General features: G+C 38.6%; 1 protein-coding gene across 7 annotated transcripts in view; it reads left to right on the top strand.

Moving 5' to 3' along the window:
• The window catches only part of RBMS1 (RNA binding motif single stranded interacting protein 1), a 148,515-nt gene that overhangs the window by 79,374 nt on the left and 43,044 nt on the right, over window positions 1-26,097 (top strand). For 5 of the 7 annotated variants that reach the window (XM_064451446.1, XM_064451449.1, XM_064451452.1 and 2 more), the window contains exon 2: window positions 2,446-2,621. In XM_064451446.1, the coding sequence (XP_064307516.1) occupies window positions 2,446-2,621 (176 nt within the window). The remainder of the gene's footprint in view (window positions 1-2,445; window positions 2,622-26,097) is intronic. The other 2 variants (XM_064451447.1, XM_064451451.1) reach the window with 1 other exon arrangement.

The raw sequence follows: 26,097 nt of genomic DNA, 5'->3' as shown, positions 1-26,097 counted from the left end.
TCCGCCTGTAAACTTAAGACGGCAACTGTAATCACATTTACGTTCCCATCATATTTGGATGTGATCACTAGCACTACAGTATCTTCATGTTTAAATAAAAGCTTAAATTTCTCAGAAAGGAGTGTTTATCTTTTACAGGAAGAGAGGGTTAGGATTCCTGCTCTCTGCACACACAGAGAGACAACCAAAGATTTTAAGGCAAAATCATAGTAAGAAGTAAAAGCAAAACTAAACCGAAGATACTGAAAAACAGACTGGAGACTCTTAGTCTCCAACAGTAATTACCAGTTAAGATGAAGACTGGTATGTGTATGCTGACTTTTATGGCAGCTGTGCATGCATGCATGCATGAGGGAAATGCATGTTTTGAAGCCTGGAGCACAGCAGTTGTGCATTTGATCACTGTTTGCATTTTGAGAACTCTGCTGAAGGCTTTTTGAAGAGAGGAATAGCACTGTGCCAGACTAAGGTTGTTTGGTTTGTTGTGAAGAGGTTTGGAAACTAGTTGCTCTGTCATTCTGCATTGCTTGTAACCCTAAAAATAATTGCCTGGCGTTACTGGAAGCAGAATGGTCTGACAGCCTGACTTGCACTGCTATAGTTAAAATCTGTCAGTGTTTCCATTACAAACTCGGAGGGAGGGTTTAATCTTTTTCCCCATTTAAAATCATGCCTGGAAGAAATTCTAGATCAGCGCTTCAACTCCAAGTATAAATCTTTTGGAAGCGATTTGCTGTTTCTAAAAATCTTTATTTAAGAACAAACAAAAAACCCGCCAACCCTATGGCAACGATGAAACGTTAAATGATGAGGAATATATTTCATTCTTTTTGGTAATTTTCAGTTCAATTAAATTAGGCAACAACAATGTTTCTACCTATCAATGCTGATTTTTATAGTGAGTGTTGCAGTTTGCTGTTCCAGCATATTACTGCTGCATAATAAACTTTGCAAAATGCCAAACTGGGTGATTTCAAAACCTCCTAGGTAAACACAGAAGAACCAAAAATTGTCATAAAGCATCTGATAGAAGGCATGCCTTTCTACTTTCCTCCTGCTTGGAATTTCATTCCAGTTTCCCAAGGTTCCCTCCAAAATAGCTTCACTTTTCTTGTGTATTAAGGCTGTAGTTTCATGGATGCTTTAAACCGAGGTAAACTGTAATCCCCTCCTTTCTGCCTACACATTCCTGTTCCCTCTGCCTTGTGACAGCCAAAGCTTCTGCGTAGCACAAAACCACATGTGGTGAAACAGATCAGGAAAGATAATTTTTTTGGTTCAGGCTGTGGCTACACAACTGTTTGTACTAGTCCAAAGAAGAGGGTGGCACCAGGGCGGGAACAAGTGAGTCTACACTGACATGTCACTTTATATTCCACTTCTTTTTTTTCCTTCTCCCCCTACTGTGCCTTTCCTCTGCAGTTCACAGGGTGGTTCTTTGCGATGAACTTGAGCCGTGGAGGCTCAGGCTTTTGCAGGAAAGGGGCCACATACAGCCTGTTCTTTTTGTCTGTGAAAACCTTGTAGTCACAAGACTTTTACTGGCAACTTTAGTCTCTAGTATATTCGTTAAAGTATTCCTGTCTTACAACACCACAGATCTATTCATAATGCTTTCTGGACAGTGTCCTGCTATACTGTTGTTAATGCAAATGATTAAGACTGCTCTACTGCAGATTTTCTCTAGGATGTTTTTATTAGGGCCTGATTTTAAGAGCAATAGCATTAGATACCTTGAGGATTGGGTAGAAGTGCTTATGTGCCTATCTGTTTTGAAACTTGATTTTTTTGCCATTACATAGGATCTCTTTCTTTGACACCCTTGAAATAATCCACAAATGCTGAGATCAGTGGCAGTATAAAAGTTCTGCCAAGGCACACATTTAATTTAAAGTCTGATCCTTAAGCTGTCTATGCTCCCTCTCTATCTTTAAAAAAAACAACGGTGGTACTATGTGAAGTACTAAAAGCCAGGCGAAATATAGAAGGGGCTTCTAATTATTTTTGTTTCTGGATAGGTTAAGGAAATAGCATAGTCTTCATGTCTGCCACAATAATTCATTTATGATGTGAAATAGTCAGAGATGTCAACTTAGTTTATACCTGCTGGAACCTAGAGGAACAATCTCTTGTTTCATTTTCACATCAGATGCCACACTGAAGAGTGTTAAAATTCTGTGAGTAATATTCAGCAGAGGTTATATATAATTTTGAGCCTATGTCGTGCATTGAGTGTGCTTTGGATGGTGGTTGGATATATCAGAATGTGCCTGTCAATCCTGTCCCAAATGTAGTGTGAAAGCAGGTGTATTCAAAATACATGAGTAATTCCATACTGATTTAACATAGCGCTCCGAAATGGTAAACAGGCTACTGTAGAAATTGCAGCATGCAGATTAGCTTAATCTATCTATAGTTTAGTCTAATGTTCTTTTTTCTTTGCAGCAGTCCATTGTACCAGCCCACCCAATGGCTCCTCCTAGTCCCAGCACCACCAGCAGTAATAACAACAGTAGTAGCAGCAGCAACTCAGGATGGGATCAATTAAGTAAAACAAACCTTTACATCAGAGCACTGCCTCCAAACACCACTGATCAGGACCTGGTAAAATTATGCCAACCGTAAGTACTATGCTTAAACATAAATTATAATGTTGTATCTTAAAAGCTTATAGTAGGTATACAAAATGAGCGTTTGGATTATGAGGGAAGAAAAAAACCAGATGTGTAAATAAAAATCCTCTTGCTCTGGTAGGGTGGCAAGTTTCAACTTCCCTGGCAGTCGGAAGGAAAAAAATGCACGTGGTGCTTTGGAGAAGCAACGGAAGTTGAAATATAGTGGTGAATAGAAGCAACCCATTGTTTTAGTAAAAACTGTGATCACCCATACTGCTGCCTGATGCTGTTGAAACCACAGATAAATGAAAATTAACACCTAAATGTGAAACTTGCTATTAAGAACCTGCAACAGAGGGTCTCCTTTTCATGGCTGAGATAATTTGTTGATAGAAACTTCTCATGTAATTGTTCTGTATCACTGTAAACTACAGTGTGCATTTGAATGCTTGTCCTAGTTTCTGACTAATTTATGTTGGCTGTACGTTACTGCACAATTCTATTTATGATTAGAAATAGTAGATCTGCATAAGAACCCTCTCTAAGTGGCTGGAGTTCTGGGTAGACTTGGCTTAGCAGAAGGTTTTCAGGCAGTGTTGTTAACATGAGATTTTTTTTTTTGCTCGTGTGAGTTTTTGGTTTTGTTTTTCAATTTTTACAGCAGCACATGCCTTTTGGTTACTTTCAAATGTGGGTCAGCTGTCAAGAGTGTGCAATTATGTGTTGATACAAAGTTAAAAATCATGTTTCTTAAATGTTTTAAAAAATTTAAAAAATCCTTAGTACTTCCAAAATTCATAGTGCACTTTCTGGATTATTTTGAAATCAAAAGTACTTAGCTAAATTTTCAATACTCTAAGAAACACCCAAATATCTCTTGAATGAATGGAGAATCATTAAGATTTGTATGTAACAGTACTGTCTGAGATTCTCAAAGTAATCTTATGTTCAGTTGAACAGATAAGTAACTAGGAATATACAAAAACACATGCCCAAGATGACAACACAAGTTAGCAAAATAGCTAGGAAAACCTGTAAGCCTTGGATTACAGTTTATATAAGGCACCTTTTTGAATATTGCAAAAAATCTGATAGTGAATTTATAGAGAATAATTTTTATTTTTTCTTTTTTAAACAAAACTTGAACTTTCAGGGTAGTAATAACATATCAGTCATCTTAGTATTATAATAAAAGCAACTTGCTGTCAGGTCTTCAAAGAAAAAAATTTTCCACTTGGTCATTTTCCCAACGGCAAATGAAATCCATGTGTTTTACAGAAAAGAGAACAGATTATCAATCTGTGAAAAGATCCATTGATAAATTAAACATTTTTACAGCTTCCCGTGCAGCAATGATCTCTTGTCACTTGAATTTTAGTTGCAAATGCGTGTTTTAAAGAAGTGGATTTTTCCTTCCCATTTTTGTCTTTTGAAGTGATGAAGAAACCTTGGCCTGTGCACTCATGTTATGTTAGGACAGAGCTGTGAAGTTATTTTGCACTGGAGCCGCCCAGTAACTACTATTTGTGCAGTGGTTACTATAGCTCCTTAATCTCTTTCTGAAGACATTTTGGTTTGCACAGTCTTAGATGTTATCGATTCATGAGCATTCTAGAAAAAAATATGTTCAATACTTTGCTGTCACTGGTCCTTTCCCTCTTGCATAGCCGATGATTCTGATTTGGTTGTTGTTGCTGTTCAATATATAATTGTATTTGGAACAGCATGAATTTTGCAAATCAAGAAAAGGCAAGGGCTGCAGCCATGAAGTTATTAAATCAATCGTGATATGAATTTACAGGCTTGAAAGGCTGTGGCGTTTCTTCTTCTGAGATATTTCTCTCCTAAATGTCTTACTTGAGAGGAATGGAGGCCATCTCAAAATTCTCCATTTCTGCTGAGGAACCAAGTGAGGGGTCCAGAAATTTTAGGCTTGGAACATCTTTCAAAAATCTGGGTAACCTATTAAGACCCTTGGGCTTCTCTGCCAGCATAGCCCCATAGCAACTAACTTGATGCTGCAGTAAGATAGAAATGACAACACTCTCCCTTGACTGCAGAAGTTCAGGAATCCATTTTTATAGACTATAGGAAGTTTCAGATGCAAAATGTTTTCTTCCTACAAATCTTCCTAAATTTCTAGGACATAGAGGGCAAAATATTCTTGAAAGTGAACTTGCCATGTTCATTGTTTAAGCTGAGACAATACAAAATAAATGGAGAATAAAATCTTGGACACATAGAAATCAGTGAAGAAACGGCTGTTGACTCCAGATCTCTGAAATATTTTCATTAGAACTTTCCAAATGCCTAAGATTTTACTGGGAGGCTTTAGGGTAATTTTAACTCCTTTTCCCCATATATAGAGGATCTTGCTGTCCTAAGAGGTTGTCCGCTGGAGTGCTTGATGCTAAGAATGGATAGAAGGGCTGCTCTGCATATTGTAGAAATGATCCTGCTGGCTGACAATAAGCAGTTTTCAGTGGATGTATGGAAAAAGGTCACTGGCTTTTGTTTTATATCTTTTGACTGTTGTCAGACAAGACAGAAAAACACCTGTGGGTTGAGGCAATAATGGTTGAAAAACATCATTGTCACTACAAATGCCAGAAACATCCCATCTGCACAGATTTTCCCTCCCATCACCATGGACTTGTATCATATAGTATACTGAAAAGTTATTTTCAGTGATGATTATTGTAGAGAAATATTGCTTTCGATACCCGTAGAATACAAGGTAGAAAAATCTGTGTGGGTCTGGTTGTTCAGTGACTTTTATTTGCTTTAGTTGGTATAATTGCTCTAGTTCTCGCTCACAAACAGCTAGCAGTGCTAATTTTGGCCATGTTTTTATTTTGATTAATTATTTTTGGTGAATCACTAGGGAAACCTCTTATCAAATTATAGAAGTGTTGGGCTTGCTTTCCTGTTGTAGCACAGCTGTGCAGTATTTACGAGCACAGTTAGCAAACGTTTACCATTCTTGTGGAAAAGTATTTTCCTGGCAAGAGCTCAATTTGCCAGTATACGCTCTCCACCTTCATCGGCTTAGTTCTTTCAGGTGCGCTATTACGTGAAGCTTTCTCCTCTTTTCCAAGATGAAAAGAGGAATTACAATTTTGTTGTGAAGGCTTACCTGGGAGTACAACTACTTTTAGGCAGTATAATTGGCTTTTCTGTGGGAAATGAAGCTGCCACGTCCTGAATAGTTCATTCAAACTTGAGCCTGCTACTCCAGTTCTGTGTTGGGAAAACAAATTTCTTCATATCAGTTGTGCCAGAGGCAGAAGTGTGGAGAAGAATAAGGTAGGTATTATGTTTGTCGCAAGCATGTCGTAACAGCCAACCCAGAAGCAGAGCCCAGAGTGCCAGGGGGACACTGTGAGTCAGTCCTGGCCACAAGAGCTTTCCATTAGGTATGTAAGGGTAGGCAAAGCAATCGATGCAGTGGCCCATGGATACTGCCTTTCCCGTGGGAGGCTAGACAGGAGCGATCAGCTAAATGGAAGGATGAGAGCAGAGGAAAGGAAAAATGAGAGTAAGGAGCCGATGAGCACAGTTTGGAGAAGCCTGCAGGAAGATGCCTGGCTCTGCTGTGCAGTTTCTTTTCCCAAACCACGTAGTGCCATTGCATGAGCTCTGCTGCGCTGAGTGCACCTATGCCATGAAGTGCTGGTTTTGCAGGATTGCTGGAGCAGTGTTAGTCTCAGCCATGCCTAGTTGTACTCCCTTCTCCCAGTGTGGCTATTGATACTTGCACGATGTGCCTCCTTCAGCTGTTGTGTTGGCTTTTTGCTTATGAATACGTTATTTAGGCTTTAATTGTACTTTTGTATTTGGTGACTGTTAGTAATTTCTTGTAGCTTATTTAATATCTGGATCTGAAGATTAAGCAGTTGAGACTGCTTAAGTGATTAGGGACTTAAGCAAGTGGGTCTTAGATTCAGCCAGGAGTTTGTAACTTGCTTTGACATGCTTTCTAGGTGCTTTCCAGACTTTCACTAAGTGCTGTGTTTCACCATGGATGACCTTTATGCCCAAGCCACGTGGTTCCAAAGCTCTGTGCTTTCCACTGCCTTTGATTTACTTACTAGCCAGCCTGCAGCATGGCATCTCTGTAATGCTGAATTTCTTCAGACACCTCCTTTTGTGCCATTTACATCATTAAACAAGGATGATGCAGCAGACCCTTCATCCTCCTGACAATCCCCAGTCCCAGGGTGAGATTTCAAGCTTTGAGGCTTAACCCACATCTCCCTCATTCAATTCAGCATAAATCATCATGCCAGCCCTCCCCTTGGTGTGCTCCCTTCCAGGCTATTTGCTCATACTGTGTCACTTATATACACTACAAACAGCTCAATATGGTATTTTTTTTTGAAATCTGTTTTTGCTCTGGACAGTTTCACTTAAGACTTCCCCCTTAAATTATTGCTATATGGTTATATTGTGTGTTTAATGGGATTACAATTAGGAAAGCAGCTGGTCTAAGGTAACAAAGTTAGTGATATAATTACCACAACAGACATTGCTTTGTGCCAGGATGGTCAGAACACAAAAACAGAACCTTGTAGTGGCTGCCTTTGCTTATGTGTGTTAGGAAATCACGTTTCTTATTGAGAGTATATTTTAAGGATTCCTTCCTAAATACTCAGAATCATGAACACAAGCATAGCTGAAGCTAATGGCAGGCTACTGGTGGTTTTGAAATATATGAGCCAGGCCTGCTATATAGCTTTGTTTTCACAGCATGGGAACTTTTTTGTGTAGTTGCATGTTTCCCTGTTTTGGGGCAAGAGCACCTAAAAGTTTTTTCTATTCCTTGCTCTTAGTAAAACACACATTTTTATTAAGCCATGTGACAGCCATTAGCATATTAATGTTACTGTGTTCTTTGCTTGCTGTGTGATTGTGACCTCTTCCTGTGCTGCTGTTTCCCATCTCCTTCAAATACACTCAGGACTGAGAAGTGGTGAACTGGAGCTCAAACATTTACTGTAGCAGGGAGGTGTTGTCACTGTGGTCAGTTAAGAGCAAGAAATCTCATTTTACTCAGCATACCTCATTAGAAAAAACGACATGGCCGGACTTCAGGAAATAGTCTGACTGCCTTTTGCATTTAACTCTTGGGAGAATGGTCTGGGTGTGGGTCACTGCTGCTCAGCTCAATCTAAGGAAATGTCTGTAGCACGTGAATATAACCCCTTTAGACAGATGGTGCAATAAGGGAAACCAGAATGGAAGACTTCAAAGCTAACTTCTCCAATTTTTTAAAGTATTTTCTTTTCTCCTTTATTCTCCATTGTTCTTGCATTTTCCTTTCATGGTTTGTCAGCTGCAGTGAAATATTGCATTCATAATTATGTGGAATATGATTTCATTTCATATAATTAAGTGTGATACATCAGTGTCTCGGAAACTGTTCCCTTTGAGATCAGTATTAATACTGATTATATTGGAGCAGGAGTCTATTTCTTACTTTTTTTGGGGTGGAAAGAAGTCCTCTACAAATTAGTTTTTAGGGGTTTATGTAGGCATTTTTAAAAAAAGTATTGTTGCATGCATCTCTATAAATAACACTAGATTTAGAGGATATAATTTTGTTGCTGGAGGAGGTAGATTCTTTAGCAATTGAACAGTATGGGATTTGTAATGTTCAGCTCGATGTTGTATGGTACCAGCATCATCTTTTGTTGTGTTCTTTCTTCAAGCACTGTGGCATGTTTTGGATTTTGTATAATCTGCAGTAGAAGTCCCTTAATGGTACTTACTAATCCGGTTTTGCTCTTCAAAGTAAACGTAACACCAAGAATGGTGAAGGTATGTTCCCTAGATGTAATAACCAATTGTGTCAGTACTGTTGCCTGTGCAGGCACACATTGGTGTGGAACACAGTGCAGTGCTGCGGGTAAACACCCACAGTAACCTTGGGACCAGGATTTAGATAATCTCACTTATGTTCTGCCCAGCTGATGCACCCAGTTTCTCAGCTAGACAAACTGCCAGAGGAGGAGTGGCATGCCAGTATAGTATGTAAACCGGCTCCGCCAGCTTCTGTGTTAGCTGATGATCTTCTAAGAGGTTGCTGTCGAAAGTAAGTATCCCATTTCTACATCTGAGAAGAAACAGTGTTCACTTTTGTGTGTCCCTTTTGCCAGATGCAGTGGGGAGACGTAGGCCTGACATGGAGACTGAAATGTCCCTTTTTGTTAGGGCTTGACTTCCACAGTCAGGGCCCAGGCATTTGTGTGGTATGCTGTGGGAATTGCGAGTGGCCTGGAGAAGTGATGTTTGGCAATTTCCTTTATTTTTTAGCAAGTGCTTTCAGCAGTCATGTTACGAAGTATCTAGTCTGGCATGATGTGATGGAAGACTCTCTATCTTCCCCTCAATATTTGCACTTTAATTAGACAGAAATAAAATTCAGACAGCTTTCAATTCATGATCAAATTAACTCCATTCTGAAATCCTCTCTGAGGACTTCCAGGGTATTTTTTGGTACAATAATGCCTTCTTGTAGAATGTCTTTAGGGAGCTGTATGTATATTTGGGGAAATTTGTAATTGAGAAAAAGGTTTTAAAAGTTGTCCTCTAGAGTCCTATCCTCTGGATGCAGACAGTCTCTAGAGATGCCTTGAATTTAAAACAAATATAGTTTTAATTTTCTCTTTCCATTTTGTGATTAAGCAAAGACTGAAGTTTTTCGAATTCAGTATTTCATTTAGCCTGACAGTAATCAGCAGTTTCCCTCAGCACACCCTCTTAAAAAACAAGCAGACTGAAAACAAATGCACTGAAGAACTCTGTGGTTGCAGATGCAGGGACCCAGCGATTGCACAAGCTCCATCTCCCACAGGAGTTGAGAGTTTAGTTGCAGTGTGGGGCCGGAGGAGAGGTGATCCCATGGAATTTCCTCTAGGAAGTGGGGGCGAGGGAGGAGAGGAGAGTGGAAGGAATGTTTCAGCCACAGCTGCTTGTAAAAGAAGCACTAGGAAAACAGATTGGTAAAAGTTGCTGCCATGGAAGGTCTCGTGTTGAAAAACAAAAAGCTGATTTGGTAGCGTGGGGCCTGTAAAATCTGTGAGCGTTTGCAAGTGTGCAGGTATTTGTTGTATGGAGATGCAACCCTTGTTCCCTATCGCAGAGCCCCAGGAAAAAAATGTCCCGTGGCAGCTGGTGGAATCCTTTTGATCAGGGTCCTGGTCCCGAGCTTCCCCGATGGCAGGGGCCTGACTCATCTGAGAGGTGGTAGCACCACAGTTATTCGTAGGAATAACCAGTAATTCAAGAATCTTTTGAAGGGGATTTTTTTATTTTGGTGGACTACTGAAAATGTTAAGGAGTACTAATCAGGTTCTTCAGCAGGTTCCGTGATGACAAACATTATCCCTTCTCTTAGAGACCACTTAGGCAGGTGCCTCAGAAACCATTTCAAAATTGAATCAGCATAGAGCCTAAGATGATTCCTGGCCCAGCATGCTTACATTAAACTTACCCTTTTTCTCAGGATACCATTGAGCACAGAATGCAGGATCAGTATTTGCAAGCAGATTCTTACATCTGATGTCTAATATCTCATGTGGTTTCAAATAACACTTGGAAATCTTTGAAGTCTTGACTTTGTTTGCTAAAGGTTAGTTCTGCTTAGGTCTGATTTCTGTAATGTTAACTCGTTGAAATGAAAAAATGAACCATGTGATGTGACACATAAGACCAGTCATTTTTGGGGAACCTTTCAACCTTTTTTCCCCTCACATTGTTGCCAAGCTGCATTTAGGGTTGAGAAAGTAACACCCTAAATTGTATGCAATCCAGATAATAAACATCCATAGCAAATGTAAATGCAGATCCTGGTACCTCCAGTGAAACTTGCAATTGAGGAAAAAAGGGAGAAAAGCTAGTGCTTACTGTTCCCCACAGCTTCTACCCTAAAATTCTACCCTGTCTTGACATTCAGAAAGATGTCAGCTGTCTCAGTTCAGTTTGAGCAGTGCCTTACTCAAGACTCAGACCAACTTTGTAGAAAATTAAATTTCTAAAGGGCTGCTGGAAGAAAAATTAACATTTGATCATTTAAATATCTAATCTTTGCAGGTAGTTGTGCAGTGCCTGGAAAAGAAGTCAGATTTTAATTTGAGTGTTGATAATATGATACATTGACATAGAGCAAAAAACACTAATGAAAAACACAAGAAGAGACGACTTTATTTGGGGTCTGTTTTGACACTGTTCCTAGTACAAATATTCCTGTGTGAGTTAAGTTAATCATTAACAGAATCAATTTTGGTAGAAGAAATATGTTCTGATTTGTACTCCTATCCTGCCCCTTCCATTTGCATTTCTTCTCTTACTTTAATAGCTTATTTTCCCAAAAGAGTAAAAAATTTGTAATCTGTTGCTTTACTGCCACAAGACAAATCCCCCAAGATAAACATTGTGTGTTATTTCACTTTTTTTGGAGTATTAATATTTAAATTGAATTGATCATTTTGGCCATCTTAAATGTATTAGCCCAAAATGTGTGTTGTTCTTAAACGTTTATCTCCTCTATTCTGTCCAATTGTGTGATTGTGCATACTATCTTTAAAAAGGCAGTATAGACCAGAGTTTTCGTGTAGGAGGACATTGTTGACTTAAGGCCTTACACATTATCAGTATTTCAAATCCTAGTGCTGCGTTTTGGCTTATAGTCACTAACAAGGTTTCACAAGTCTACCAAAATACCAGCAATTATTCTGGTGCATTAATAAAGATGTTTTCTTTAATGTCTGAGTGAATGCAGTTGAGATAAGTGTTATGTTAATAGATCTAAAAGCAGGAGGGGAAAAAAGCTTCACACAGGGTAATACACACACTGGAGAAATCTCGAATCTTTTATTTGCAAACCGTAAATGTCAGAAATAAAATGATCTAAACACCGGAGAAAGAGCCAAGCTACTTATTTATGGTTTCAAGGAGACCACTGATAGAGTAATGGAAGAGCTTTTGGAGCCTGGAGACTAGCAGAGTTTTACAGTTCAGTACATAGTTTTATTTAGCATGTATGTAAAATCACCAAGGAACTGATGTGTTAACAAACCCCATGTAAAACAGAAGTGCTTACCTGTGCCCCTAAGATGATGGCAAGCTTTACACCTGTTTGTTTGCAGTATGCTCACAAAGGCTGGATCCTAGAAAGCACGGAGCACCTGCAGTACCCCACAGCTCCTATTGCCATGTTAGGGCTTAAAACCAGGTAGCGCTCCATAGCGTGGAATTAGGGTTTGTTTGATAGTGAAGGCTGAACTCTTCAGCTACGTAATTGCATAGTGCCAGATAAGCTCTACGGTTTCTGGTTCGTTCTTTTGGTGTGGTGGGTTGTTTGTTTTTTTTTTCTCCTTCTTAGCCTGTACTTTTGCAGTACCCCAAAGCAGAAATCTTGATCCCAGTGTTAAGTCTGAATCCCTTGGCTGAGTTCTGGAGAGTCTGGCAGAGTGAAGAGAGACTCTTTGCCTTTGAGGCCTGAGGGTATCAGCGTGGTGGGATATCCAGTGGAGCTGACATAGCAGTGTGCATTGCCTTCCCTGCATCATTGTAGTACTGCAATCTGAAAAGGAGTGTTTGTAAATCATCTGCCTTTTTTTTCCTCTTGATATCCTGTACTCAACCCCCTATACTTCCCATACTTGAAGTTACTTGTTTTTATTGTGTGGGAGGCTCTGTCTTAACTTTATTGCTAAGGCCTTTTTTTTTTTTAATTGCCAGAAATCTATTTGCTGTATTTTAAAGATCTCAAAGACTGAGAGGGAAGGTGTCACTCCATATTCCTTTTTCTCAGTGGCAACTTACAGGATTCCATGTTGTAGTACAGAGAGGTGCGGCACTAGGAGTGAATAACCATTAACCAGGACTGCAGTTGAAAACAGTCCATCATCATACCAAGGCCTCAGCATGAACATACTCTTTATTATGTAAATCAGGATAAATTGTTTTTTAATATCTTCCAAATATTCAGAGCTATGACATGATAAAAATATACAGTGATCTGTCCCACTCTTCCATTCTTCCCAACTGAATTGCATGTTACTTTGTTCCATGAGAAACTCTGAAGTTTTTTCCACCTATTTTATTAATTACTTATTCAGTTAAATATTTTTTAATTCTCTATGAAGTCTAGGTCACTTGCTCTGAGTTAGGTGGTTTTGCAAATGTCACTAAATATTTTGAAAAGAGTGGCCCTCCCAGGAAGAGGGGACAGCCCTGACTGTTGCTGATCAACTGTTTCCCATCTAACACTTGAACTGAGATCGAGGTGGTAGTCTAAGGAGCACAGGGTCACCTTTTTGGACAACTGACTTGTGTAGAATTGATATGATGCAAAAAGTAGGTTTCAGTAGATCACAGAAAGGCCTAAGTTGTTAAGATGTTCTTGGGTAGAGAACCAGCATAAGAGAAGTTTTTTTGTCTGATTCCTTTTAGAAAAACACAAAAAGATTGTTTTCTTCTTAAGTTTCTAATTAACCAATAAATTGTGCTTTTTGAAGCAATGACCTGGAGCAGACCCTGTGTTGGTCTAAATCAGTATGGAACATGGGACATCTCCTTCATTTGTGGTGACTCTTTTGGTCTTTTCTATCAAAGATTATGTCCTTTTAATTGTTACTTAAAATTCATTGATCAAGTGACACTATATTCTCAAGACAAGAGCCCTTCTTCACCTGAACTCACTTGGGTCCAAATTCCTCAATCAGAGGAGACCAAAGATTTGGACTTCTCCATGGTTGTAGCTGAAAGGTGAGCAGCAGCAAGACTTTACTTTCAAAGGTAACTGGTTACTGACCAAACATCCTAGTGTTTATATGGTGGATGTAGGTTTTGGGAACATTGTTAGATTCTTTATCTCATGGGATTAAAAAAATTAGATCATTTAATTAGAAACAGAGCAGAATACATCTAAATATATATATAACTCTAAAGCCAGATGCTCAACTCTTTCTAATTGTCTTGCCATGTACTTCACAATATGCTAATAAAAACTGTTCTGAAGAAGGGATCCACTGCTGTTCATATCACCACAACAAAACTAGTTAAATTTTTGCCATGAAAAAGGGGAAATCAGTTTCTGTTTCTCCAATGAAAATTTGAGTTCCTGTGATAGAAGACATTTTGGTGCTATTACGACATTTTAGCTTTGCACTTCTTTTTGTGGTAGTCAGCATGCCTTTTTTTGCCCTTTCCTTAAGCAAAGGGGAGGGAGGCAGCTTGAAGTGCAGAGGAAAGAGTAAATTTTCATAATTTTATATTGTAGTCAGGAAAGAGCAGTGTTTTCTGCTGCTCCTCAGTGTCCTTTCCAAACGTCTGCTTTGTTCAGTGGGACAGAATTTAAAGAAATTTTAATTGTTCCTCAGGGATTTAACTGAATTTGTATTTGGATCTGGGTCGCTGGTGTTCTGCCTTCTCCAGGATCTTATAGTTGTCTTCTGCTCGTGCTTGTGCCAAAGTATTTGACATCTCTTGAGCTCAGCTTCTGCAGTGGTGGAGGAAATGTGAAGCTGTTTCTCTCAAGTTGCTTTCCTCTAGTGGTAGAGGTCAGCATTTGGCTGTGACAGATCTCCTTTATTTTTTTGGCCGACAGTTCTCTGACATTCTTGCTGCTGAGATCATCCCCACTAGGGCTTTCAGAAGAACATCTGACTGGGGCTTAAATTCTTCACCTTCTGCTGTTCTGACCATATAGTATGTTATGGGAAATGTTTCAGTCCTTCACCATTAATAATTAATTTGCTTCTAGATACCTTTTGTTGACTCAAAGATCCATGAATTTGTGGTTTCTTCCATTCACTGTGATTTGGTTTCGGGTTTCGGGTGTGTGGATTCTTTTAATCCCAAGGATAATTTAAGAAGGAAAAAAAGTATCATTAAATTACTGCAGTCTGAGTCATACTTGGTCTGTGAGTTTAGTTCCCTGGCCTTCCCACACAGCATTTCCGATATGCACTGAGCTGAGGGTGTGCAGGAAAGACTGTAGAGTGACCTAGATACTGTTTAACTCTTTACTAATGAGTGGCTTTCTGACACTAGATATAGCCATTGCATTTTTGGATTCTCAGTCCTTTTCTGTGTAATAGCTGTATCCATTACATTTTCCTGCTTCTGAGTGTTTTTGACTAAAAGATATTTTAATGTTTCTATATGGATTGGTTTAAGCATCTTGTTGAGATAAATTGATTGGAAAAAATTAGTAAATGAACTGTTTTAGAATCTGAAGCATAAGCATTGAGATTCATTCTCAAGTAGAAGTTACGGCTTTCACAAAGTACTTCATCACTTTTAAGAGAAGTTAATTCTGCTGCACTCTTGCAGGCAAGGAAATAGTCACCTCGGGCTCTCAATTATAAAGAAAGGTCTGTAAAGCATGAAACACTTTGACCATGTCATACAAGTTCCGTTGTTGGCATATGTTGTTGAGTCTGTTAAAGAAAGTTTGTTGTGATACAGACTAACTTCACTGATTTGGGGCTTGCCTGTCAGCTTTGCTGTCATGCAGTGGTTGGTTGATTTTTCTCGGCACTCTATCAGAATGTTTTTTGAATAGTCCCTTCTGTGGCTGCTGGTGCTCTGGGTTTGTGAAATTGCCACAGCTGTTCCTTTTAAGAAATTTTGAATCCAAGTCTATTTAATGTAGATGCCACCCAGGGTTGCAGTTGATAGAGCCAATTGAGGGATCCCCATTTTCTTTGAGCCTAGTTGACCCAGTCTTGAGTCACCCCTTTGCACAGATGCTTGGGTTTTCCCTGTGTGTCCAGCATTAACTTCCTTTGTCTGTGTTCTTCACTGTGAAGCCCATCAGTCAAAGTGCTTCCTGATGGACACCAGCCAGAGTGCAGTCTGGGACACTGAATTTATCCTTCCACGGTGGCATTTGACATAGACTTTATTTAAAAAAAAAAAACAACAAACAACAAACCCCACCCCCTAAAAAACCCTCAACAGCAAACCCAAAACACTGGAAATGAGCGTCTGGGGATCCCATTAGTTTCAGCCAGCTTGGGTATGTTCTACATGGCAATCTGGTAGTGGGCAGTGCCCTGTGACAGCAGGTCTGCCTGCAGTTCAGGGCTAAGAGTAGGCTGAATGTGCAGTGGCTCCAGAAGACCTCGGTTGTACTTGGCTAGCTGCTATAGTGATGGGATCAGAACAGGTTAATGATGTTTTTTAAAGAAAATGGTATGTTTAAGCTACCAAAAGCAAATTTCCAGATAAGTATCTATTATATTCTCTTTGCAAAACCTGCAGAAATCAAACTGCCTCCTGCTGGCTTCAATCAATATTCAAAAGACTGTCTATCTTAAGCAGTGTGAAACTGAGGAAGTGTCACTGAATACAACCCTGACGCATCAGCCACAAAGGTTGCACTTTAGATTTGGTGTTACAGCTTGTGATTGCTCATGTATCTAAAATTTGGCAACAGATGGATAGTATTTTTTTAATGCATAATACTCCTCTGTCCCTATCTCAGCCCTTAATACTACTGCAGACATCTTTTCAACAGAGCCATGCAGTTATAATCAATAATATGTGAGCTGATGTTTCTGCTCAATAACATACAGCCACTTAAATGCCCTTCTGAAGTATTTTGACCCCTGGAGAGAACTACTTTAGTATGACCATTTTCCCTATTGAAATGGAGATATTTGCTGTTCAGTACAGCTGGGACTTGAGACTAGAGGAGCAGATTCAAATAGGGATCAAGTCTACATGCTGTGCTGTTAAGTGGGCAAGGCTTCTGGAAGGTTTAGCAGTGATTTTGAATAATTTGTCCATTCGGTGCTCTTCTAGTATGATTGATGTTAAGTTACCAGAAATTAAAGGAGATCAGATTCTAATATTAATTTTACAGTTTCTTCATAGTTATTCTACACTGGAATTAACACATAATTATTGAAAGCAGGATGTTACTATGAGTATTTCATGAAGGAACCACTGTTAAAATGCAGTTCAGAGAGACAAAGTTATTTGAATGTAGTGGGTTTTTTCCTCTTCTGCCGTCCAGACAGAAGGAGGTCAGTCAGCACTTTCCAAAATGAGGTGTTCAATTAGTGCAAGATGCAGGTAAGAATAAACAGGTATTTATGTGTAGAAGATATTTTAACCCAGCAGGCCAGGTCTTGGATTTATCTTGTTGGCTTAGTGTTGTCTTAGTATTACAAGAACAGAAAGAAAACATACAAAATATGCTGACATATTTTTTAAAAAGTTACCAATGACAGGCATTATTCCGGTGACCAAGCATCTTCCACACAAGGTAAATGCAAGAAAGCATTGCATGTGTGTACATATATATTTTTTTATGTATATATGTAATTTACACAATGTGAGACAGTGTTTTCTAGTTCAGAGCTGACAGATGGGTTAGGGCTAGGAAGTGGGATGTGGCTGACAGTGCCCTTGTACTTTGGCAATCTCCAGTCTCATGGTTTTCAAGGCTTTGCCAACAGATTCCTTGGGGCGTCGTTTGTTTAAACTGAGGGTATAAGACTTGGTTAGCAACCTTCACTAGAAGGGAAATTAATAAGCAAGAATAAAGATTAATCTTCTCCAGGTATACAGACTTGTAGGATTAATAGGTGTCTATCTATCCAGATAGGAACTAATCTCACACTAGCTAGTACTGTAGCCAGAATAACACCTTTTGATTTATACTGTTCTGACTAAAATAAGGGAGAAAGGTATTGGGAAGTGTTGATAAATAATTTTTTTCCCTTGCCCTGTCCTTAATTCCCTCCCCCAAGAAAAAGAAATATGCTTAGGAAATGCCAAAATAAAGGACAACACATCACATGTTGACAGTGCCTGAATTTGGCTTCCCTGGATGGAAGAGGAAGAACTGAAAAACAAAAGGTCTTTAGGTAGAGAGACTACTTTATGCTCCCAAGCTGATCTGTACTGTTTAGCACAGGGAAGAGGAAGGAGTTATGAATAACAAGAACTGCTTTCTTATGTCTTCATAGTTTTATTCTTTCAAGCTGTTAGCGTAGGCTCTGCAAAATTGGTGAGGTTGAAATTTGTCAAGATTTATGGTTGGGTGTAGAAATACTGCTTTACTTTCAGATTAAAGCAGCTAGCAGTGGTAAATCAATACAGGCATGTCTGCAGACCTGCCATGAGCTTGGCTTATAAATACATATCAGCATTCATCTGGTTTAATTTGTCATTTTCCCAAATCATTGTCCTGATTAGTGATCATTTCTCAGTATGAAAAAAAGGATAAAAGAAATTGCTAGGCTGTAGAAATAATATTCTAGACCTGTAATTTGAACCTGTTCAGAACTTTATTATTTTGCTTGCAGATGAATGATGATTTTCAGAAAACCCTGTATCTTTCATGGCTATGTGAAACTGTGCTCATAATTTTTTTACATTCCTTCTGGGAGCCACAGGAACTACCATAATTTATTTTCAGAGAATATTGCTTCAGTTTTTGCTTTCAGTTGTGTGTAAAATGCAGATTTTTTTTCCAGTGCTTTACTCTTAACCTAGGCATAATTTGTGTCCATTCTGTAGTCTTAAGGTAAGACAACAACAGGGTGAAATAATTTGCTTTCTTAAAATAACATGACTTTGTTCTTCCATCTTGTAGCTGTAGGAAACCGTAACCCCTTCCCGTATACCTGAATAATCTTGTCAGCAGATGCACAGGCAAACTCCTGCAGAAAATGCAGGCTGTCCTATGGTTTTTGAGTAAGAACAATTGTAGTAGTAAAAAAGTGGGTTAGCCAAGAATTCCACACCTTTTTAATAGTTCTTTTTGTAAAGAATGCTCCATAGTTTGGTCTGCTGAACTGGATGCTGGATGAAACAGATTAGAAAGTGCAGCCTTGTTTGTAAAGCAGGAATTGAGAGGCAGACATCTTGATTTTTTTTTTTTCCCTAACGTAGCATTTACTGATGATTTCTTGTGCAAATATCTCCATATGTTAGCTGATTTATGATAATTTATGATAATTCCGAGATTCATTGTTTGTGACTATCTGAATAACTGCACAAATAATTTTCATATGAATGATCCTCAGTCAAATGTCTTATGGTAAAACTTTCTATAATGCTTTCAGTATAAGAGTACTTAATATAAATTACAGTATACTATATTAGAAGAATAGTAGCAAATCAGTTTCTAAAGAATTCAATCTAATTTACGCACATCACTTCATATTCCGTCCAAGTGTAAGATATTTTTCTCAAAGAACAATGCCACATAATTTAAGGAAAATGCAGAGTGGTCCTTCACTAATGTTGGTCATCTAAGTTGGTAGAACATTGGCAGGAAACAACTCTCTTAATGTCAATTAGCATTTGTTATCCCTACAAACAAATGTTTGAAATGTAACATAACTACGTAGTTCCTACCTTTTAAAAAACTTTGCATATGAGTTTTCAAATAGAAAAATCTTTTAACAGTGTGGGCAAAAATAAGTTATGAGGTTTTTACTTAGCTCTGAACTGTTGATTTCATAAACTCTAAAGAGGATAAGCGGTTTCTTTTTCTGAAAAAAAAACCAGACACTTTGGTTAATGCACTATGATTTTTATTATCTTTTTCTTCAGTTTAAAAGAAAGCAAGCTATGGTTACTTAGAAAATACTTCACTTCAAAGTGTGCCAAAGAGGCAAATCCGTTTGTATTTCTTAACCGATAAACTTTAAAATAATGAGGCTACTGAACTGGTAGATAGCTGAGCAGATGGTTCAGAGATTATGCTAAATCACCTTAGCTTGTCAAAAGCTAGGTTGCGTTACTATAGTGGTAGTGGCTGCATGAAGCACTGAATGGGATCATTGTGCTCAATTTGTTGCTTGAAATTCCATTTTTCTTCATAACTGTAAAGACATAAGATGTCACATGCTAAAACAGATCTGTAGTCAACAAATTTAGGACCACCATATTAGTATCCTGGCTTTCATAAGAATCATTTGGATGATGAGAATCCTTAGGTGTCTGAAATATGAAAGATGATCTCCTATGCAGTGAAGAGTTTGGCTCTGCCACTTCTGCTGCTCTTGCTTTCTCCTTTTTCAGTGTCTAGAGCTGTTGCTTAGGTCTCTCCCTACCATCAAGCTGAGCATTATTATTATCTTGCTAGCCTAGGAAAGATTAAATGGAAATTAAATACCATGTGTTTAGTAGTAAAAATCATGCTGCAGCTGAACAAAGATAGGCCAAGATTCAGGGCTTTGAAAAAAAAAAAAATCTCACCCTAAGGAGCAGGTGATTATTAATCATAGTTCTGCCAAATATCTGTATTCACATCTTCAGCAGAGCAGCTCAGGCAACAGATGCTGATAAACTAGTCAGAGCCTGGAACAGAACTTACAGGTTCATCCTTCAGAATTTGCCTTTTTTTTTTTTGATTAGCAAAAAAAGCCCCCAAACAAACCCTAAGGTAAAGATTTTATACTTATGTTTTTAAATTTCTCATTATTTCAATTCTACTGCTGTTTTACCTCAAAGTAGCATCAGTTGAATTCTTCTCTATGCCTGTCAGGGAAAAATATGAGAGCCTTCCCTTTCAACTCCAAAAGCTCTTTGTGGGAAGGCTTCATGGATTTTGGTATTTTTTCTCCTTTCTCCATGATTGTGTCATAATACTGAAGAATAACTAGGGTTTTTTTCACATATTGCAACATTCTTAACCTTATAAAGTAAAACTAAATAAATGTGCCATTACTTTATTTGTTGATTTAACGTTGACAGAGGAAAACACCTCTGCAGGGAATTGTTGAAAAATCTGTTCATTTGGTACACACCAGAAAGTCACATTAGGAATGCTGTTTGTGTCAGCTGTAATACGTCTTAAACATCTAAAATATCTAGAGATACTAAAAAACACAATTTTCCTCAGTTGTACTAAATGAAAGGGCATTGTACAGTGGGTTGTGCTTTTAAGATAATCACTTTGTTATGCAGAAATGAGCATACTTAATTGAAAAACCTTTGCAAATGTCATAAAAATAACTATATGATGCTAACAGGACTTTTTCCCCTTGACTTGCAGACAGCTTCTAAGGAGTGGGTAGAGATCACTCACATCTCTACAAAGCAAAAGGAAGCAAACATTTCCTGACTCTAAAAACATTTCTTCCCTGTCCCCACAGATCATCCTTGGCTAAACCAGGAAATAAGTACTCTTAAGAAAAACAAAATGGGTAGCTGAAAAATAATAATATCCGAAATCATCTTCCTGTGTGTCATTTTGCTGTTTTCGATTCCTGGTTCTTTTTAGCTATGGAACAGTTACATTTGTGTCGAGCCTGTACACTATAAACCAAACATGTACTCATAAAATACTGCTTTTTATCTGTTAAAATTAATACTGTCCAAGAAACTGAGAAGGTATTTGTTCACACTTCACCAAACTGTGTATGTCCATTATGCTGAGCGTCTGCTCTTCTAAGGACGGATAACTATAAGAGCTAATAGTATATCTGATTTTTACATCTAGTTTTGCTACTTTTGATTACGTCTGAGTGAAATCTGGAATTGTAACCTACTGAGCCTGAAAAGATCATTTGTACCAAAGTAATACTAGGTTGTACTAGTGTGGGTAACTGCGTCAGTAACAATGACGATATATGCTTTTATCCACTGATCCCTGTTTAAAACACAAATATGCAAAACTTAAATGAAGAATTAAAGGTAGAGAGGTTGCAAAGAAAGCTTTCTTGATCTTGAAGAATTTACAGCAGCATGTAAGACACTTGAATTGTCAGTAAAGCCAAAGATCTGTGGCATTGGGAGGTTTTTGTTTGGTTTTTTTTAGTACACAGATCCCAACTCATCAAAAATAGTCTTTACATGAATGGACAGGATGTAATTTTAGTCATTTTATAAAGAAAATCAAAACAGTAGTTGGCTTCCATACTGATAAAGAATACCTCCAAATAGATTATAATTTATCTCTGAAGTAAAAAAATAAAAAACGTCAATGAGGACTACTTAGTATTTTCAAAATATCCAAATATCCATCTTTCTGAAGTACCGGAGAGTCGAAGGGACAATTAGTAAGAAAGGAACTAGCTTTGTGTCAAAACCACATGGCCATTTGACAGAATGTTGTCAAAGCAGCGCTCTAAGTTTAATTTAGGTTCATAAGGAAGTCCTGTTTTGCACATAGTGGAAGATGTGATCCAATGCCTGAAACGGCACATCTGGCTGAGTTGATTAACCCAGTGCTTGAATATATGAAGTTAGTATAGGAGATTTTGCGGAACCAAGCAGATTTGGCTAATCTATAACGATTTCAAAATGAACTTGTACTAGGCTAGGTTATGCATAGTCTTTAACTGTGCAAATAAAACCAAGAAAAACATAACGGCAACTTTTATTGTAATATTTAATTATGCACTAAAATTGATTGGTCCGGCTCTTGGTAGTAGGTACTTGTTATATTCCAGTAGCAAATCTTTAGGTTCATGATGGCCATAAAGCAACTGAGTGATTCCAAAGAGCTTCTCAAAGAACAGTGTGTCTTCCAACAACAGAAAACACAATACAGACAAAATGTTCTTAGCAGTGTCTCTTCTACACTAGGGCAGAGATGTGGTGAAGGAAAATTTAAAAATGGAAACCATATGGTTTGATTCTGTTCTCCAAACTCGGTATTCTGCTGGATTGAATAAATGTCTTTATCAAGTTTTTGTAAGAGAACAATTACCCATAATTAAATAGCAGGATTAGAGTAGACTATCACGAGGATTAACAGTATTGTATTGACAGTTATTTTCTGCAATTTCCCTTACTGGGAAATTAAAAATTTGATACATGGAGAAACAAAAAGTCCCTGTGTTTATCTAAGCTTAGAATGGAGCAAGAGCTTAAGGTTCAGTACACCACTTTCCCAAGACGCAGTGGAGAGAGGGAGGTACAGGAGCCAGATAAAACCTTTTGTACTGTGCAGAGGTGTTTTTTGGATCCAGCAGAAAATATTACTGGGGCTCCCTACTGAATTTTTTGTGTTCAGCCAGGTTCTCTTCCCTTTCACAATTCCACCTGATAGTGAGTTCATGTACTCAAAGCCACTTATATGTTGTGAAATCCATGCCTGGTTTTACCACATGATTCTGACTCTTAGAAATAAAGAGCATTCCATGAAGGGCAGTGATAAGATGCTAAGATGTAAAAATTAATCTAGAATAAACACAGAAGGTGTGTAACATTGTTTCTGCATAGCAGAGGAGTTCTGACAGCACTACAGTAATGCAAAGGATAACAGCAGGATCTCTAGGAATGCTGCTCTTTACAGCTGGACTGGACTTAAGCAAAGAGAGAGGACTGCTCATCTTCAACACAAAGTTTTGGGTGACTCAGGATGGAGGACCTAAGCAGCTCTAAAAGGCAAGGATTTTCCGTGGTAGCAGAGATCCTTCTGGTGTGTTACTGTCTGAGTCAGTGGCAGGTGGTAGAGGAACCCTTCACAGCACAAACTGGAAGACAGTTTGAAAGTACTGCAGAGGGAAGCACTGTGAGCTTGGTGATATGAGCTATATTACAGTAAGCTATTGTGGACAAAGATTTGAACAATTCATTCCAGACAACCCCTATCAAGCCTCTCACTGCCTGTTCTTATTGTACCTCTGCTAATGCACACATAGATAAGTTCTTTCAACACTCAGAATAGCACTTGTGGCAGAGACTTCAAGCTCTCTTTAGTTCCCCATTCTTTGTCACGTTCACGATGGCATCTTATCGCCCTCACGTTTGCAAGTATGTTTGTTACACTAGCAGATGTACAAAGGGAGAAAAATAAACACTGGTTTGGTTTGATCCATGTACTTAGTTTTTTAAGGACCCTTTTCTTTCATCACCATGGAGGTCACCAAAATTAGGCTTCAGAGGTGTTTTAAATGTCAAAAGTTTTCCTAGCTATTTGTAATAAATCTGTCAGTGTGCTTATTTGCACTGGGTTTGTCCGTGTTGCTGAGCAGTGTGATTTTTAAAAAGTACATGTTGATGCTTTGCTTCAAGCCTTCCACTTCAGAAGTATCTAAGACAAAGGTATAGTCCTGTGTTTTGACATTGACATTGCCTGGCAGTAGGTCTTACTAGGGCAGCTGAGTACGTGGGGTTACCCTTTCATTTCTGCACAAAGAGTGTGTAATGGGCAGCAGCAAGCATTATCCTATTAAGCAGCAGTACTGCTTATCTTCCTAACTTGGCTTTTGAACAAGTTTCTTGTTTATCTCATACCCAAATATACATTTGTATTGGTGTTCAGTACTATAATGATAGCTTGTACACTGGTACACAGACTGTTACTGAACATACCACTTTTAATCCTATAACCAATGCACCCTCAGTTACTTACCTGCCTCTTACCCAAACCCTCTCTTCCTTAATATGTCAGTTGACATTGGTACAAGTGCTGTAGAGAAGAGAGATGCAAACTTGAAAACATTTCCATCTCCATAGATGTTAACAGCACTCAATAACAACAAAAAAACACAGACAAAAAACCACACAAAAAACCCAAATCAAAAACAAAACCTCAACACGCCCCACACACAAAGAAAAATCCCAGACCCAAGCTCTTTATTGCTGCTGAACATTCAGTTGACATTATTTTGGGGAGAAAAATAATCTGCTTAATAAGGAGTAGCTAGCTGGCTGTCACCAGACAGATTAGCAGCTATTTCTCAAGATTAGCACTTAAAATAAAAGAAAGCATATTTTAAAAATATGCTTCAGAGGAAGGGGAATGAGCAATCACTAATCATTGTAGAAGTGATTCTGCTAACCATAAGAGATGTACTCTGCCGTAGGTAGCAAGTCTCACTGACCGTGCAGTAAGGCTTTGGAGCAGAAGAGTGGCCTCAGCAGGGTGCCTAAGACGACTAGATATGTGTGAGCTTTTAGAGGAATGATGGTCTTCAGGCAAGACATAACATCATAGATGTCTTTGGAATATAAGTTTTCTCTTGCTTGCTATACTCCTTTTTGTAAGCAGGCAATACAGATTAGTTTGCACCATGGCTTTGCTGTGTTTTATAGCTCGTTGATTTCTCGTGGGTCTTGATTGCAGTTGAATGCAGGAGCCTGTGTTAACAGCAGTATTAGGACTGCAGAATTCAGGAGGAAGGAAGTAGATCTTCATGATGGTTATAATTTGAAGGAAGCACTTATGAGGAACTGCAAGGAGTAATTCCCCTGATATAAGACCGTGTGGTGGGAGCAAGGAGGGGAAGCATTTCTCTGCTCAGGCCATGTGGTGGCATAAACTGCGTTTCTGTGCTTCATGGAGTGAGTGGAGAGCTAGCACTTGGGAGGAGTATTCACAGGAAAAATCATAGAAGTCCTGGCTATAGCTGCTGTTGTTATGCTGGTTCTCCGAATCATTCCTAGATGCACACTGCTGAAACTTCCTGGCAGTCTTCCATGGCAGCTGGTTCTTCGCAGGAGCCGTGCTATCTAGGACAGTGAATTAAATCACTAGTGGTCTTGCGTGTTGGAAGACAGTCCATGAAGTGGTTGCAAAGAACAGACATGCAGACACATGTTTTTACAGGCTGGTGTGTGTCAGCATCTGTGGGCCAGTGCAGTCCATAGCCAGCCCCTGATTGCCCTCCATGACTAAATTGGCTGATGGTTGCAGTTACTTTGTTTACATAGATACCCGGTACTGTATTTTTTTTCCACCACCACCACTACTTCTTCCACTCTCAAGAACTGAACAGTAGCAGGGACAAGATCATCCTTCAGGGATTCCACCCCACCCCACCCCCCACCCCTCCAAAAAAAAAAATAATGTTATGGAGCTTTTCACTTTAAGAAGCTTAGAGAAGCTGATAGGGTATGAAGAGTGCTGGCCATCAGATATAACGCTGGGTGCAAGCAACTTGGGACACAAGAGTTTAGTGGATCTTGAAGAGCACTGTCCCTGAACAGTTTGCCTCTCAGTTATAAAACGTATGTTTACTCTGCACTCTGAAAAATTCTGGAGAAAGTTTTCAGAACTTTTGACTTACGAGTTGTAGAGCTTTCTAAGTGACATGGCATATTTGGAAAATAAGGAAGTACCTGCTCCAATTATTAGGCACAATTTCTATTGCTTTATTACACCTTCTAGTATAATATGTTTAGGTATGCACTTATTTTCATTGACACTTGTACACTTTTAGGCCATAGATGGATAGTTCTATTTTATATCAGTGTAGATGCTCACAATTTCAGACACAAGAAGGAAGCCAACACCTAGTTGGCTAGTGTCCCAGGTTTACCCCCTTGCAACTATTTGAAACCATAAAATAACTCATTGCATGAACAGAAGGTGCTTGAAACTGGTCATAAAGAGTGATAACTACATTGAATCATATATTTAAATGTTCTTTAGGGGGAAAGTACTTCGTAAATGGGCTTCATCCTTCAATAACTATCGCTTTACAAGTGACAAGTTACTTGAGTACTCTTAACTAGCTAAGGTTAACTTTATTTATTAGGCCTCTTATCTATT

Source organism: Phalacrocorax carbo, chromosome 5 (genome assembly GCF_963921805.1).
Source record: "Phalacrocorax carbo chromosome 5, bPhaCar2.1, whole genome shotgun sequence".
Classification (NCBI taxonomy): Eukaryota; Metazoa; Chordata; class Aves; order Suliformes; family Phalacrocoracidae; genus Phalacrocorax; species Phalacrocorax carbo.
Note: the sequence above shows the minus strand (reverse complement) of the source record. Positions and strands in the feature narration are given on the sequence as shown.